Here is a 17,389-nt window from a genome sequence, read left to right on the forward strand (position 1 = left end):
CGACGGGAGTTGTAGTCCCTTGCCCCGCCCGCCCGCCTTCAGACGCCAGGCGGTTCTCCGCGAATAAACTACACTGCCCAGGGCTCCGCACGGTCCCAATGCCGGGCCGGCTGGGCTACCATCACCGCGCGATGCATTGTGGTACCTGCAGTCTGGTGCTGCTGCTCGGCCCCGCCGGAGGCGCCATGTCCCTGCGGGAATTAGCTGTGCTTGGGTGTTAATAAAACAAAAAAGTGTATTCTCTAAGGCTGATAGTCTTGTGCTCAAGCTACTCTGGGTTTGTTTTTTTTTTCTTTTTTTTTTTTTTCTAAACCTGTGGTGAGATCCTGGTTCAGAAGAGCAAGAATCAGCTGAACCGCAAAACTCCAGCCCATCATTCTGTCAGTGTTGATCCGCCTGCCCTCAGGCGTTGGTGTCCTGCCGTGTTTGTGAAAAGAGTCACGGAGTGCATATGAGTCATCCTGTTAACAGCGTGAGTTTGCAGGTACATTTGAGTTCTTTCCAGTTTAATATATAACCCCACGTTGTAAAGATCTACACAATTAAATTAGGAAACTGATTTATTCAAGGAAGTAAGACTCATTAATATCTGAATAAAGCTAAATTTAAAGGGAAAAAATGGGGGTTCCCTCTCAATCTTTCATTTTTGACGTTTGTTTGCTTGTTGGGGTTTTTGTTTGGTTAGGTTTTTTAATGTTAAAAGACATTAGAAAGACAATTTTCTGAACTTTGCACCTGTCCAGCAATTGTGTTAGAGACCACCCGGAAATTCCAGGTATTGTAGGCAAAAAGCAGGGAATCGAGACAAATATAAACTCAAAGGCTTCACTGTCTTTGCTATTGAGCTGCTCAACGGGAAAACAGGAACAGAAGATTTCCATCTTAATGTTACAGTGCAACCTACCGACTGACAGGTGGAATGTGGAGTGCCGCTCTTTAAGAGAAAATACAAGAAGCGACCCCAAGAAACCTTCCTATCCCTGGAGCAGCATCAGCAGGGGTGCGCGGCAGGGATCACGTTCAGGAAACGGAGCCTCCCTGCTGACAGACGCCTCGGCTGCATTTGCCGATGGAGCTGGGAGCCGTGCCCAGGGCAGGAGCGGAGATCGCTCCCTCTCACCGGCCTGCAGGAGAAGCGCTACCCGCCCCCATTCCCGTTCCCGTTCCCGTTCCCTGCAGGTGTCCGCCAGAGGGTGCCCGGCCCACGCCGTTCTCCAGCTCCTGAGCCGAAGGCCATTTGGCAGCAAAGCAGCAGCAGCCTTTCCTTTATTTCTTTTTATTGCCCGTAGATGTTTCCCATGGTAAAGCGAACTCGATTATAAAATCCTATGTGACGACTTAGCTTATAAGGTTTTCAATTTCTATTTGAAGAGCAGGAGAGATTAAATGGTCTTTGGTTTGTAGGTCTTCTTCTTGCCAAACTCAGTTGTTGCACAGTAAGTTGTACATTCTCTGTCCTACCTAGTTACAGCTTCTCTGCTCTGGTGAGTTCCCACCTGGAGTGCTGCATCCAGGTCTGGAGTCCTCAGCACAGAAAAGACAAGGACCTGTTGGAGCATGTCCAGAAGAGGGCCACAAAGATGATTAGGGAGCTTAAGCACCTTTCCTATGAGGGCAAGCTGAGGGAGTCGGGGTTGTTCAAGAGACAAGAAGGCTTTGGGGAGATCTTACTGCAGCCTTTCAGTACTTACAGGGGGCTTATATGAGATGGGAAGAAGCATTTTAGCAGGGCTTGTTGTGATAAGGACAAGGGACAGTGGTTTTAAACTAAAAGGGGGTTGATTTAGACTAGATTTAAAGACAAAATTTTTTACAGTGAGGGTGGTGAGACACTGTAGCAGGTTTCTCAGAGAGGTGGTGGATGCCCTACCTCTGGAAACATTCCAGGTCAGGTTAGATGGGGCTCTGAGCAACTTGATCTAGTTGAAGATGACTGCTTATTGCAGGGTTCTGGACTGGGTGACCTTTACATGTCCCTTTCAACCCAAACTATTCTATGATTCAGTAACCGGGGTTGTAGTCATGCAAGCAAGTGTCATCTCAACCACAGTTATTTATTTATGTAAGGGAAATGTGTTTTAAATCAAACACAAAAAAAGACCTATGAGTAGCGCATTTTTGTGTGCTTCTGTAATGTTTTATTCCAGGCTGTTTTTTCTCCTGCAGCAGTAATTGACAGATCTCTGTTCTGGTCCTTACAGACAGCAAAATCATAGTACTCAAAGGCTCTGATTTGCCTCCCAAGTAGGAACCAGGACAGTCTCAAAGCAGGTAAGAAAGGAATACGTGGACACAAACACTCTTATTTCTTCCACACACACAGACTTGTGGAAGTGGGTTTCTCTTTAAAAACATCTGGTTTTGTACACAGTTAAGGTAATACCTGTTTGTGTCATGAGTTATGTACAGCTATGGGAATGCATATATTCATCACTGTTAGATACCTCTGTGTTTTAAGGTTAAATCCTTACATTTTGGATTTCAAAAGTGTGTTGAGTGTTGAACTTTAATTAGAACTTCTGAAAATCCTCCTATTGTGGTATTTGAATCCCAAACTTTTGACTGTATTGTCCCTTGTGTCTACTAGCTGGTTACTCTAAATTCATGTAGCTCAGCATATGAGTGTTAAGAGCCAATTTATATATAATATTTATACATGGGCAATGTCCTACTTAAAACCATATTTCTGGGGACAAATTGCAAGACCATTATTCCTATATATGGTATATTGCTGTTTGAACGTGCTATTCATGCTCTTTTACCAAATATGGGTGAACATCTAAAACATTGGACCTATGTAGAGCTCCACATCAGACCAAGGGAGGGGAATCTAAAGTAATACTCAAGTTACAAAGCTGTCCAGCACTGCCTGTTTAAAATAGGGACCCATTTGACTTTGTTATACAATGAGAGTTATCACAGGGTTGTTACTTTTGCACCTCCATGAAAGTCCTCAGGCTCAAGGAGAAGAATTAGCATTTTTACAGTCTGAAGTCGAGGTTAAAAATAGAAGTAGAGTTTAATTTTCTGTCATGCTGATGAAATTGTTACATTCTCCAAAAATGTGCCAATCTAAATAGTGAACCAAATTAAATGAGGGAATACTTTTTATAGCCAGAAGATGGGAGCTTGTAAGAAATACAAATATTTGTTGCCTGCTGTGCATGCACTTTCCCACCACAATGCAAGCAAGCTCTAAACCCTGATGTCCACAACTTATCAATTATCATTCTTTTGTGGGTGAAAATTAACCAGTGCTTAAAAAACAAAACATTACAGATCCTTAAGCCCCTTCTCCCTGCCACTACAAATTAATCATAATTCAAAATTTTCTTGGCTGCACCAGGAAAGCAAATTGACATTTTCTACATGCTCTTCTTCACAAAGGCATAATTCTAGCAAAATCTTTTATTATTCATTAAGTTTGGCATCTCCCAGTTTGGCATTGGCATTTAATTCTGAATACATCAAGTGAAGGCAAAGCATTAGGTGTTTACAGTGGTGATTTCTTTCTCAGCTCCAGCCATCTCCTTAGAGGAGGAGGATTTCTCTCTACAGACAAGGTGCTTCACACCTAAAATGCTCTCCAAAGAGCACATTCAATGGTCTTTGCATTAGGTTTTCAGGCCTCATTTTTAAAAAATATTGTCGTAATACCTTTTGGACAATTTCAATACCTGACTCGGGCCACAGCAAAGGGGCAGCAATAGGTTCATTCCATTCCTTCTTCCTCACTGCTTGTTCCTACCACTCTTAACTTTAGTTTCTTTAGTTAAATCTGTTCCCTGACCTGGTTCATCTCGCAGAGGAGTAGTGCAAATCTTTGAGGTACTGTATGTCATACTGTACTATGACACCACTTGTTCCGTGTCAAGTGGTTATTTCCAGGCTAAGCTCTGGTGCCTATATAAACTGTATAAGTGATCTTGGCTTCAAAGCATAAATAAAGGTGTCTGAAGATTTTTCTGTATGTATGCTGGAATGCACATTAAGGTTAGGTAGTAGCATTTGCTAGAATACAGGTTAGAGTTACTACATAGCCATGTTCTGAATTTTTTTATGGACCCAGTTTCTACCACTAGAAGTTCTTGAAAATCTGCTTACATAGTTTCAGCTCTGCTGTTGTGTTTGGCCATGCAACACCAGCAATGAGAATATTATAATAAAAAGCATACAGTCTCAGGCAGAAGCATCCCATGAGCAGGAACATTTCTGTCCTTGATTCACCATGCAAATTAACACCACTGTAGATCTAAGACTAAGAGGTCAAACTTCAAGCTTGTTAAAGGTATCAGGCTATACTTTTTTTTCTGAAATTGGTGGCATCTTGACTTTGACCTGTGGCTACCTGGACTCTTACTCTCATTCTGTGTTTTTCAAACCCCATCTGTATTGTATTTACCTACCAAATGTATAACTCATTGCAAATCCAGGCAACTCCCACACTAAATCAGTGTGGAATTCAACCAGCACAAAGTTCCCAGTGGAAGTAAAGTCTGCAACCTTCTCTGTCCCACAATAAGGGCCAACTGCAGGTGATGTAGGGCGGCTTCCATCATGTATGAGCAAGTAGTCATAGATGCATCTGTCACTATATTCCAGCTCAAAGGATAACATTTTGAGAGATATCTGGAGAAAATACAACCAAAGCACTTTGCTTCCAGGTTACAACCTTTCCTCTTACCCATTTTTTAACAATAAATTGCCTAAATTCCTTGTGTGCAGGCACCACTTTTTATTCTGTGTGTGTACCACATCCTGATCCCATATGGCAATGCAAATTAGTAGCAAAATATTTGCTTAGTTCATCAGTATTTGGATTGGAAGGAGAAGCAAGGGACAAGATTGATCTTCTACGCTTCACATTCTTTCCTCTAGAGAAATATAAAAACAGCACCTGTGTGATGTTTCAGTTTTCGAGTGGGAGCTCTTACCTAGGGATTATTTTGAACAAAGCCTGCTGGTACAGGCTAGATTCATAAGAGTTCACATGCATGTGTAAAGGTTTTCCCTTGCTAAGCACCTCAGATACCAGGATCCAGCATAAATTCTTAAAATGAATTTTTGCTTTCAGATTTTTACTCTGAGAATGTCTGCTGAAAAAGTGACATCACAGCTCTTATTCTTCAAGGGAAACAGAGGCTTCATCAGAGAACAGTGATGAAACCCACAAATGAATTCATCTGTGCCTTACCTTGTATCCGACTGGAGAAGTGATGACCCAGAAACATGCTCGGTTTTTGGGGTATTTACTGGGGTAGTTTGGAGAGGTGATGACTCCCTTTGAATCTCTGAAAGTGGCTCCACAATTCACTGAGGAGTAAAGGAGAGAACCAGATATATTAACAAGAGCGTTTTGTCAGTAGAAATGAGCTTGCTTACATCCTACTCTATTATTTCTTCAAACCAAGAAAAAATGTGCTACCATGAAAATCTGCTGCTGAAGTACTTTATTTCTTCACTTAGTATTTGTATCAGCAGCTGTACCGAAGGAACTAGAAACGTGTCTGATAAAGAATCTTTGGAGGACAGGGAACAGCTGCATCTAAAGCTGTATCTGACTTTCCAATCGACTGTTATGTATTAGCATAGCATTCTCATGGCACTAACTGCCCTTCAGAAAAGAACCAGCTCAAGCATTCAAGATTGCAATATCAAGCTAGATCTAGTGCTTTCTAGAAATTATTCAACTGAATAAAGCAAAAAGAGTAAAAATAACACATTTCTAAGACTTCTTCAATTTATACTTTAAAGAAGTTTGGATTTTCAGTTGAAATAAGGCAATTTTGGGCTACTGCCTTCTTGCTGAAAGCATGTCCCAGCACAACAGAATTTGGTCTGGCAGTCCATAATGCATTTGTGTGTTTGCAAAAAAGACACCCCTCAAGCGATTACAGGAAGCACTGTGTTTCATGTACATAATAAAAGCTTTTAATTCAGAAAGTGTAAGGTACCCAAGGTCAGTACCTCTCCCACTGCATAAAATCCCACAAAACCTTAAATAACATCTTGCCAAGATACTGGCTTTGCATCTCATTGGGTGAGGTCTCTTGTTGAGTTCTGCAGTCTTTGTGCTCTTTGGCTGCACTGCTCCTATTAATTTCAGTCATTGCATTGTTTTTATTTAAAGACATTTTTCTGGAGATATGAAGAAGTCTAACAAGCTCTCAGAAGAATGTGAGCGGGATCTCAGGATTACTAACACGAGGCCTGTGCAACATCCCACTTTCTGCTTCCTGTGAACTTTCAGACCCATCATTGCCTGGCCTTCTGCCTTTCCGATTGCTGTGAAAGTGTAAAGAATGACAGTGAAAAGACCCACTCTGTAGGGTATAGTAAAAATGTACACTTCTTCCATACAAATACTGCTAATGCTGTTCTCCAAGCTTTGTAAAGGAGTGTTCATACCCCTGTTGTAGGAGGCTCTGAATCCTGTGGCTGTAATGCTCTCATCGCTTGCAAATTCTACCAGCACTGTCGATCCAGATGCCACTAAGGAGGGCAGTGGGCCCTTCCCACAGTACTTGTCCAGCAAGACAGGGGAGCTCTTGCTGTTCCCGTTGTAAATTTTTATATAGTCAGAAGAACAGTCTGTGGAGTGTTGGAGATCAAAAGCCTCAAACTGCAGGAAAATCTTGAGAAACAAAAAAGCAGATGTTGGGTTTAATGTTATACACAGGGAAAGTCTCAAACTATCTACTTGAATATGAAGTGAACCTTCATATTCATTTTACTATCCATGTATTACTGAAACTTTACTTTCTTTATGAAAAGAGCACAGAATTTCACCTAGCTATCCTAGTACTGAGATCCCAGAGACTGATGTTTCACTACTGCTTGTGTTTGAAAAGCCATCCAATCTGAACTGGATAAAAATCGAGTTAAATAATCCCTCTAATAGTCTTAAGTCTTATGAAAATTGTTGAGACTTTCATTCACTGAGTAACAAAATAAATGTCTTGGTCCATGAAACTGACTCCCAGGGGTTACTCATGGTAACAAAATAATGCTTTGTAGCCTGGATACTGTGGGTCAAACCTTTTTTCTCCTAATAAAAATTACCTTACTTCGACGGATGCGGATCAACCACAGACAGTTGCTGTTGTTCGGGTATGGGGATGGGTAATTGACAGAGGAGAACGAGCCTTTGGGTTTAGGCAACACAGAGCTACAGCAATCTGAAGGGAAGAACCAAACAGTGTTGAAGAGAATGAAAACTGCACAAAAGTATTCCTGAAATGCCTGACAAGTCTCTCCAACCATTTGCAGCAGTCAAGCTTGTATAAATTAATTATAATGCTTACAATTGTTTTGATGTTCCTTGTGTAAAAGCTATTGAAAACCTGCAAGTGAAATAAAGGTAGGTAAAGTACTTACCTGTTTCACCTACTAATGTTTTATTTAAAGACAATAGGGCTTCACTCACGTATTTTAGTTTACTAAAAAAGGTCTGGATCTTTTGAGAACTTCCTTAACTTCAATCACAGAAGTACTTTCAATGACAGCAGTACATCAATTTCCATCAGCAGCTGTGTGTATTCAAAAATGTGTGCAAACATCAAGTTTGAAAACAAGATTTTGTCAAAGCAAAGAGAGGTAGTCACTGGGGGAAAACACTAACAGAGAGCACTGAAGCCAACCTACATAGTTGACATAGTAACCGGTATACAAAGTCTGATCTTATCTGTCTTTTGTCTTTCTACATCTTCAGTTTTTGCACTTTATGTAACTCCCCAAATTACAAAGTATGAATATATGACATCTGCTCATAGGAATTTATGACATTTTTCTCTTGCTCCCTGCTCTTCCTGAGACAACCAGACTTCTTGTGGGTTTTTTAGTCCCCAAGTTTTTCTCCTTTTTTTAAATTTAGTCCTTTCCTTCCAAAACATACAGATCTAATTATGAAATTACATAGTAAAGGTATTGAAGTGTGATTCATTCCCAGCCCCACTGTCAAGAATAAATATCACTAGATACTTGTTATCACTATCTTTGAGACACTTAATTTGTAAATTTGTCTTATCTGCAGTTGCGAATTTGGAGGAACCACTCAGCAATGATTTCTGTACCTAACCATCCCACTGAAGGAACGCTGATTCCTTCTAAATGCTAATTATTTAACTAAGTTCTAACACAAGAGCTGAATTTAGGACATTAATATTTAGGTCTTTTTAATGTTTCTAGCTGTTTTGGTGGAAATTAATTGAATAACATCCCAGAAAAGTCAAATACCATGTAAGTCAATTAGCCTTTGTCCTGGGAGTTAAGGCAAAACCTGTGCATTGCAGGAGCATGTTACAGCTGCTTTGTGCATCTTAGCTCAAGAGTTCCTGTTTACAGAGGAATGCTAGGTATTTCTAGACCTTAAGATACCACAGGGATGAATTAAGAAATGGATGTGGCAAGAAAGTAGATATCTATACAAAATGCCTATGGTTTTCTCCTCAGAGGTGTTCTGATCAGGCTGAATGGCACCCGTGCTTACAGCCCTGCAGTCATTTTGTAATTAAGAGAAATCACAAATTTGCTGGCCCTACTGATGCACATGACTCTAAGCTATACTCATGGCCGAGGAGAGCTTACATGCTTTGCAACCTTCAGAGCTTTCCTGGAATGAGAATCTGACAGAGGTAGCAACCATGATTTCTTTGATGGATTTTGTTTATCTCAAAGAGCAGGGATTCGGTGGGGATAACCCAAAATGAGAGTGAAGTATTGAAAATAATTCAAGCCAAGAAGGCAGCAGTTCAGCACAGGGACAGTTCTGTTTCCTGTTATAGGGTGAGAGAAAGATGTATTGAAGGGACCTTGGGCCACGTTCCTTTGGGGGACGTCTGTCAGTGCCTACAGACATCAGGTGTCTTCACATGCCTTCTATCTACAGCACTTACTGCACTTGTAGAGCTTGTTGATTTTAGCTACATCCAAGTTACTCAGCCCTTCTCTCTGCCCAATAGGTACAGAGGGGTCAGGAACTGGTACAATAGTTGGTTTTCCTGGAGCGCTGGAGAAATCATACCTGTAGAAACAAGGAAATCACATTTCTAGATTGCTTTCCATAGACAGGGAAGTTCTCTAACTGTATAATCATTTTCTATGTACCCCATAAACACAACTTAAATGGAAATGGACAAGAAGCTTCTCAGAGACCAGGTGGTCTTCCCTGAAGAGGACCAGCATGGCAGATATTTGGTGTTCAGCAGCTGAAAGCAAGCAAGCAGAAAAAGCTGCACTGTCCTGAATGAAAAGGCCTTTCACCAATGCCCAGCAAAATGGACTGAATCCCACCTTCTTGGTTCCTGAGGCAGAGGAGCAGAAATAGTTCTGTCTCAGTTACTAATGGTCTATTTGCTATCTGCAATTTCCTGCCTTCTGCTAGTCAAGTTTTGTTTCAGGATTTTGTTCAGAAATTGTTACTTGCTTGTGGAAATAAAGGAGAAGGTACATGATACAAGCTTTGACATTATGGACTAAAATGCAACCTTAGACAGTGTTCCCAGATTAACATAAGGCAGCATACAATATCTCAGTGATATAAAAAATTCCGTCTTTCTTGCCTGTATACTTAAATGTTGTTGTCTATGATCAGCTGTTACTACGTTTACAAAACAATTTGAACTTCAGAATTGGTTTAGATCAGTGATTCAGTAGAGTTAGACTTTGGGCCTCAGCCATGTCAAAGACCTTTAGCAAGAGACAAGAGTACAGTGGAAGAAAATGTTGACCTATGTTTTGTTTCTATCCGTATCAATTCTTGTTTTCCAAGAATCCTGCTGACAAAGGAAGTGTGCTCACCCTTATTTATGTCCATGCACTCAATTTTAAATGAACAGCAAAACTCATTCCCTGCACAGAGCAACTCCTTCCTAGATCTGAGCAGAAGATCTGAAAGCTGTTTGTGCCTTTGAAAAGACATCTCAGCAAACAACTTACGCGCCGTAGTGCATCACTGAAGAGTAGTCATAGGGAAGGCCCAGGTTTTTTGAATTCATTTTCCCAAAGTTTCCTTGTTCCCCTGTAAGGTAGGAAAGCAACATTTCAGTCAGAACAATTATTACTGCTCTAATAGTATACTGCCTGCTGTCATAATCCTGAAAGTAACATAGGATACTAATACGTGTTCTCATGAGATCTTGGATCTATCAAAACCACCAGAGATTTTTGAAATCCATGGAAAACCATTTTTACAGTCTAGTAGGTTTCAGAATATAATCAAATAAGTTTTGATATAATCAATGAATACATTTTACTCTTCAAGCAAAAGTATTCCTCTGTCCATCTTCATTAGCGTGTCTCCAAATATGTTTCAGTGCATTATCTTGAATACTATAAGCATCCAACCTATGTCCCCAAAGCTGCATCCATCCCTTCAGAGGGAAATGTAGTTGACCACCTAGATGAAAAATTCAGAGCTATGCATGGGTGATGTCTTGCTGAGTCCTTCCACCACAGGTTATAAGGCCACAAAAGAAAGGGATACATTTTACCTGTTACTTGCCCCAGAGTTCATGCTACCAGCCATGTTGTGGCTTTGTCTCTGGTCAAACCCATCAGCAGTGACTACAGTGAAGTGATGTGACTCACATGAAGCAGAGAAACAAATTCTGTCAGAATAGCTGCTGAGCATTTTACCACTTTTCATCTGTTTAGCTTTAAAAAGCCAATATGAGATAAGAAAGTGTTACACTGTTACAGAGCTGGGGCCCAGGGACAGAGACTGGATTTCATGTCACCTAGCTTTATTTCTTCAAGTTAGGCAATGAAACTATTCCTCAAGGCTTCCAGGATAGTCAGAGGAGAGGGAAAGAAAGAGAGACACAGTTGGAGGGAGTTTCATGTGAAGAAGGCACTTCTTTTACTCACGGACTGGAGATCATGAATATGAATTACATCCTAGATCTCTTGTCCATGGTAAGACAGGCAAGCAAGCAGTCAGAGCAGGGAGCTGAATGCAGTCAGCCTGGCATTAAGACTAAAGCCCTAACCACTGAGCACTCCTTTCCAGTTCTGTACCTTCATTATTGTAACTACAAATGTGTTTGTAAACCACAGACCATCTGGACAGGAGTTCAGAGTTGGACATCCTTGAGGTCTACACAACTCAGCTGGCAGGCTTGCAACCAGAGCAAGTCTCAGCCTGTAATGTTGTTCAGACTGGTCCTGGGCTGAGGGCTAAGAGATGCAAAAAGAAGATCTGAAATCCCAACTTATAGAAAATTTGGGGATAAACATGAATTTGGAGCTTTTCATAGCTCTAAAACTCAGTTAAGGCTTAAACTGTTTCTCAACAGCATTGGACTTCCTGACTCTGTTTTAATCTCAGTCCCTCTTATCTACTACACTGACTTCAGAAAGAATTATCAGCAAGTGTGCAGCTTTTTTTGAGGTGATGAACAGAGAACACAGTTCAAACGTGGTGAAACATTGAAGCATATGGCTACTGTTTGGCACAGAAGTGCTTTGCTGAATTGGTTTGCTAAATAAAGAAAAAGCAACAGCATCCTGGCTGGACTGAGGTGCTGCCAGCAAACTACTACCTACCTCATCACATGCCAAAGAGATCTGGCTGTCTAGACCTACACACGTTTGGGGACTCACCCCATCTTTTCTACTCTAAAAAAAGAAAAGAATCTACCTCTGCCAGAATATAAATGCAATGACTCAGAAGAGCTGCAAAGGAAACTGCGGCTGAAGACTCTGAATATATTTTTTTCCCAAAAGTTTGGGAAAAACAAGCTGAGTTTCAAGTAGCTAAGTGGACAGCAACTGATCAGGCTGCATTTTATCAAAACAAAGAAGTAGGATGGCTTCCAAGGTAAATTGCTGGATAAAAACAAAACCCAGAAAACATCTACAATACAAAAGTCCTAGAAGGAGAAGAACAGCTTGTGTGAGAGTTGGAATGCTGGAAAAGGTCTTCAGGTCTAGTTCTGCACCACCAAGGTCAGCAGGAGCTCTGCCATCAGCACTGTTAACAGCAGCATGTTTTTACATGAGATGTACATTAGCAGTCCTCCATAAACATAACTGTTTCTCCATTTCCTTTTCCCTGCATATCTTTGCATTTCTTCCCTACAGTGCTTGAGCTGCACACTCTGCATTCAGACTCCCTTGCCACACCAATCTCTCATTCTCCACCCATGGCGTACACTTAAAACACCGATGATATACCTCATCTCCTTTGGCATAGCCTTGTCCTCTTTACCTCTTCCCCCTGATTTATCATTTCATGACACTGCCTGAATCAGAGCTTGGTTACATCTGTATCCTTCAGGAATTATGACATCTGAATCTGTGGAGTTCCCTTTGAAAAACTAGTGTAAGATGATGTGTGTTTAGTATATGTAACTTCAAGCTTTCAACTTCTCTTTCCTAGCACATACTGTGCTAACATTTCAAACATGGCACACCCTTATTGTACAATGGCAAACAACTCACAGCAAAATTACACCTTAACACTGGAGCTGAAACCTCAGTAAAGAACAACACAAATGGAATTTACTTAAGATATCATGGGAATAGCTGAAGAAAGTTTGGAGAACAGTGTGTTAGGAATTTGCAATAAAAACAATCAAGTTCCATCTGGAGAAAAAGATGGATATATTTTCAGCTGTGCATGATACTGAGTAATTGAGTATCTTATTTGTTGAAGAGACTTAATAGAATTTGGTATTCAATTGTCCAGCCTCATTTACTATTAGTTTCTATAATGAACTAAATAGACTATTGCATTTTTACAATTGTTATGGGTTGCCCAGCTCTCTAACAGCTATCAGACAAGTGATTGCCTGCATACTTTCTTCTGCTATTTTCCTTCTATGTACCACTTTCTCACTTTCCCTTGGATCTCCTGCCATTCTGTCTACCCTTTCCTCCCCGGAGCCTGGAGCTCTTGTATATGAGCCCATGTTCCCAGCACACAGATCATGGGCACATGCCCAGACTATTCATTCTGCATTCCTTTCCATAAACAGTATCCACTTGTTTTTCCTCTACAGAATTATCAGACCAATTGCTCCCCATGACTCCTTCTTTTCATGTGTATGTGATCCTGTCCACAAAAATAATTGCAGTCTTTCCTCTCACATCAAGCCAGGTCCCAAAATTTTGCAAATGCTAATGGTTGCATGTGTATCCAATGTCTCCACACTGAGTCCCTTGTTCATACACATTTTAGGATATGTGCAGTTCACTCACTGCCGAGATGCCTACTGGCTGCCTGCCCCTATTTCCATGGCTTTCCCAAGATAGAGCTGTGTGATTCCCCAACATGATCTCGAATGTCACACTTCACCCTCCCCCCTCAGTTAAGGGTCCCATAGTCTTGCCTCCTGGCCAAGTCTTTGCAACAACATTTTGTATTCCTGATGATCTTGGTATTTTGGGGTCTGGGCTCAAGATGGCAATCAAAATAAGAACGTAGAGCTACTTTTAGGCTGCATCTGCCACACTGCCATAAGTGTAGCCACAGAAATTCCCTTAGTACAAACACTGAACAAGAAATTCCATCCCACTGAATGTGCTGCTGCTGCTGCTGCAATTCAGCCAGCATTAATCATGGTTCTTATTTGCATTGTTAAAGGAGAATGTTAAAGGAGAATGTTAAAGGAGAATGTTAAAGGAGAAACATTCTCTTTTAACTGTAAGTATAAATTTTCTCTTACGATTTAGTGGACATACCTGCCACTATGTGTTCCCACATAATCTTGACAAACCTGTCCCGATCACTCCGTGCCTGTTCATGGATGAAACCCAGAGCGTGGTTCATTTCATGCTGAATTGCTCCTTTATCCATGCAACCATTTTTCACCAGGCCCACTGCTTGACGTCCTCCAATCTTTCCAAAGTACGACCAGCAGCTAAGAACAAGCAATCAATAGCTAAAAGGATCACATTTAGCAAATACAAATATATAGATGTATTGATAATGTCATGAAGGTTCTCTAGATACGCAGCCACAGAAGGGGACATGCAAATAGTCACTGGCACGAGATATCTAGACTTCTGAAAGCTGCCAAATGACATGGTGGGAGGGAGATAAAGCCTTTGTGATGATGATGGCAAATTTTAAACCAGTAAATTGGCTATATCAAACTGAGGCGAAGCATTATAAAGTGTTAAGCAAAAACCTGAAACAATTTTACTTATTTAAATTTTTATAACAATTAAGTAAAATTTTTATTTTGAATTACACCCCATTATCTTTAAATACACACATATATTTATTCCTGCAGCCTATTAGCTGATGTAACTACCAGTATATCTAAAGAAAAATTAAAAATTGCACTTGGTCTCTAAATCTTTACTGCTAGGATTAAAAAAAGCAATTACTTAAATCCAAAACAAACCAGAAAAGAATCTGAAACACCTTTTGAGTGCTGCCACTCTCAGGAGACAAGGAGCTTACCTCTGCCCTCGTTCAACATACACATAGTCTTTTTCTGTAGTGCGATTTACAAATTGCACACAGGTCAGTGTGGAGATCTCTTGCAAAGCATCAGCAATCCAAGACCTCTCTGTTATTGCTAGAAAGAGAAGGGGGCCAGGAGAAATCTTTCTTGGTTAATCAAAAACCAAGGTGCATTGATGGGGTGCATTGCTTTAAAACTTCACAGCACACATTAGCTCTTTATCATACAAGTATAGTGAAAAAAGGGCACAAAACATTCAGAGATCTTCAGACTGATTGGACTTTTATGGGGAAGTGTAACAATTACACCTATCCCATATGCATATTATTTAGGAGACAGCTGGTGGAAAGCAAATGATTGGCATTGTTCCTTCCATTAGACAGAAGAGAAGAAATGAGAGAGTTTCAGATACAAATAGTTGGACTAAAGTATCCCAAATGAGCCAGCTGATTGTAGCCAAGCACCAAACCCCTATTTTGTTTATCAGAAAGAACAAATGCCTTCCACAGCCCCCTTGGAATCACTTTAGACAGCCAAGGCTCTGAAGATCACAGTGTTTCTATTCAGGTACCAAATAAAGATCAGAGTGTTTATCTATTTTGGAACATTTTGGCCTAATTTGGCTTCCTCAGTTATGAATCATCTACAACTGATGCATATCTCAATTTCCTAATATTTAAACTTTGGAGAGAGGGAGATAGAGGGAATAACCCTCACCTATTCACAAGAGTACATACTACAGTTCTGGAGGCACATGGGCAGAGAAGCAGCCTAGATAACACAGAAATTGGGCTTTTCTCAGTTCCTTTCCCTGAGGAACAGGAATCAGGCTCAGGCTGTATTTCACTTCCATGCCATTTTCTCTCAAGGTAAGATCTTTGAAGAAGGATCTGTATGGAATTCACTCCTGCAGCCTTTTGCACAGGACAGAGCTATTGACTGACTAGAGGGAATCAACAAAGGAAAAAATATTTCCAAGGATTTTTCCTCCATTTTTGCCTCTACAGGGGTTCTAATGTGGGAATATTTTTAGGAGAGATTTGAAAGAAAATGATAGAGTTCAAAAACATGCTCCTAGTGGTAATTTTGACAAAAATACTTTCATAATGTGAACAAATTATGCTTCTTCTAATGTACTTGCTAAATATCAAAGTACATTGTAGCTAGTGGGAACAAGCCAATATTTAAAATTACAATTAATTACCTGACTATAGCCCAAGTAACCACATATTTTAGTGTGATCTGTTTGGAGTCTAAGCCAAACTTCCATAGGGCAAACAGGATAGAAAAAGAGACGTGTCAATAAATTTTGCTTGTGCAAAGGTTGCTTTTGGTGCATGCCACAGAAACATAAAATAATAGGGAATATAGGGTCTGGAAAATCAAGGCTAACTTTAGAGCATCCATTTACATACACTCACAGAAATCAGAAGAGATGTTAACTGGAACCTTGACCAGTCCATCTTGTGACTTGGGCCATAAACAACTCTCACAGTTAATTGCACTGCGTCGCCCTCGTCTCAAGAGGATGTCTCCTTCATACACAGCTATTTCACTACCTGGCAGATGTAGAAAATAAAGAACAGACAAGGCACTGAGAAGGCAAATACATGTGCAGAAAGGGAAATGAGGTACACACTAACCAAGATTTTGTATCTTTGGAAATTTCTTTCACTGAAGTTCATTTCCTAATAATGTGTGGAAGGATTAGTATGCTAAGACTGTTTAGGTCTACATTGCTTCCTGGATAGAAAAGTTTAGTATTAATATAAATGTCATGGTGCAGCTGTAATCAAAGTCGTGACTAAATAAATTTTAGCTTAAGAAGCTTTGGGAGCTTTCAGAGGGGAATGCTAAGTATTATAAGTCATTGTTCTCTTCATTAGACCCTGTGGAATTAAAGAAAAATCGTAACTGACCTCTGTAAAAATAGTATTAATCATACAAAAGAGAGTACTGTTTTTATCATGCATATTGAATGCATGTAAGCTGTTAATTTCCAAGTTAACTGGGAATTTGACATGAGACATTGTGACATGCTCCTCAGTTCTGACTCTAAAACACTGGGAATACATTTCTCACAGACAAAAGGTATCTGGTATTAGGCCAAAAAATTACAACAGTCTTGGGTATTGCAGACAGGAAAGTGCTATATATCACAAAGGAAAGACAACAAAGTGAAAAATATTCTGATTTTCTAGGGCTACATATGGAAAAGAGTATTTCATGTAGCAATTGCTCAATAATTCTTCTTAACTTCTTTATTGCAACAACATAAAAAATCACACTGAATGTGACTTTTAAACACATTTGAGTTCTGTGAATTGTCTTCCACTGATGCTGGAAAAAAAAACATTTTCAAAGAGAAAAATATACCAAATAATGATATTGAGGTATACAGATGCAGCTCCACCAAAACCTGTAGTTATTTATATAATAATTACAATCAAACTCACCTAAGTCATTCTTTCTTGTAGCTATCTGGAAAAAAAAAAAAATTTAGTACATGCTCATCTCCATAGCAGAAAACTTCTATCAAGTAGAATCACAGCAGTAAGAGTTTCTAATTAATTTTAAGATAGAGCAACTCAGCAGCAGCAATGTAAATTCTCAACATCCCAGAGCAGGGACACACCTGGACAGGTTTACTTAGTGCAAAGCTACAGAGAAATGCTAAATGAGTTGGCAGAAGAAAGTACTTCATCTTCAAGTTTCCAAGATAATGTTCTCTGCTCTGCAGCTCAGTTCTCAAAATTGTGATTAGTTTACTTGGGGCAAGTTTTATGGGAAAGCTCCTGCTGTTGTTAACAAGAGTAACAAAATTAAATAACAAGAAGTATTTTCACAAAACAAACAAGCTGCAGGACCTCTCAAGAGAATTTCCAGGCTCTCATTTCTTATTTATCTTTAAAAAACAGAGGAAGTGGAGCAATAGGAAAGAAAATTCAGTAACCTTAAAGTGACTCATCTTTAAT

The 17,389-nt window shown here is 40.0% G+C and overlaps 1 protein-coding gene and 1 long non-coding RNA gene across 3 annotated transcripts; one reads left to right on the forward strand and one right to left on the reverse strand.

Annotated features, from left to right (window-relative positions):
* The first annotated feature begins 166 nt into the window (after positions 1-166).
* Positions 167-7,372, forward strand: LOC120410141. 2 transcript variants are annotated; one of them, XR_005602105.1, is made up of 4 exons: positions 167-484; positions 895-1,301; positions 2,202-2,271; positions 5,075-7,372. It is a non-coding gene; the product is annotated as an uncharacterized LOC120410141 (long non-coding RNA). The 2 variants fall into 2 exon arrangements; XR_005602104.1 differs by lacking the exon at positions 895-1,301.
* Positions 2,135-17,145, reverse strand: LOC104698304 (embryonic protein UVS.2-like). Its single transcript, XM_039553349.1, has 11 exons — positions 17,050-17,145; positions 16,871-16,895; positions 15,836-15,973; positions 14,411-14,528; positions 13,684-13,862; positions 9,937-10,018; positions 8,895-9,022; positions 7,063-7,178; positions 6,409-6,634; positions 5,195-5,313; positions 2,135-4,629 (listed from the first exon to the last, which is right to left on the reverse strand). The coding sequence occupies exons 1-11, from the start codon at positions 17,116-17,118 to the stop codon at positions 4,399-4,401; spliced, it is 1,431 nt and encodes a 476-aa protein (XP_039409283.1). The 5' UTR covers positions 17,119-17,145; the 3' UTR covers positions 2,135-4,398.
* Between the last annotated feature and the right edge of the window lie 244 nt (positions 17,146-17,389).

This window comes from Corvus cornix, chromosome 5 (genome assembly GCF_000738735.6).
Source record: "Corvus cornix cornix isolate S_Up_H32 chromosome 5, ASM73873v5, whole genome shotgun sequence".
NCBI lineage: Eukaryota > Metazoa > Chordata > Aves > Passeriformes > Corvidae > Corvus > Corvus cornix.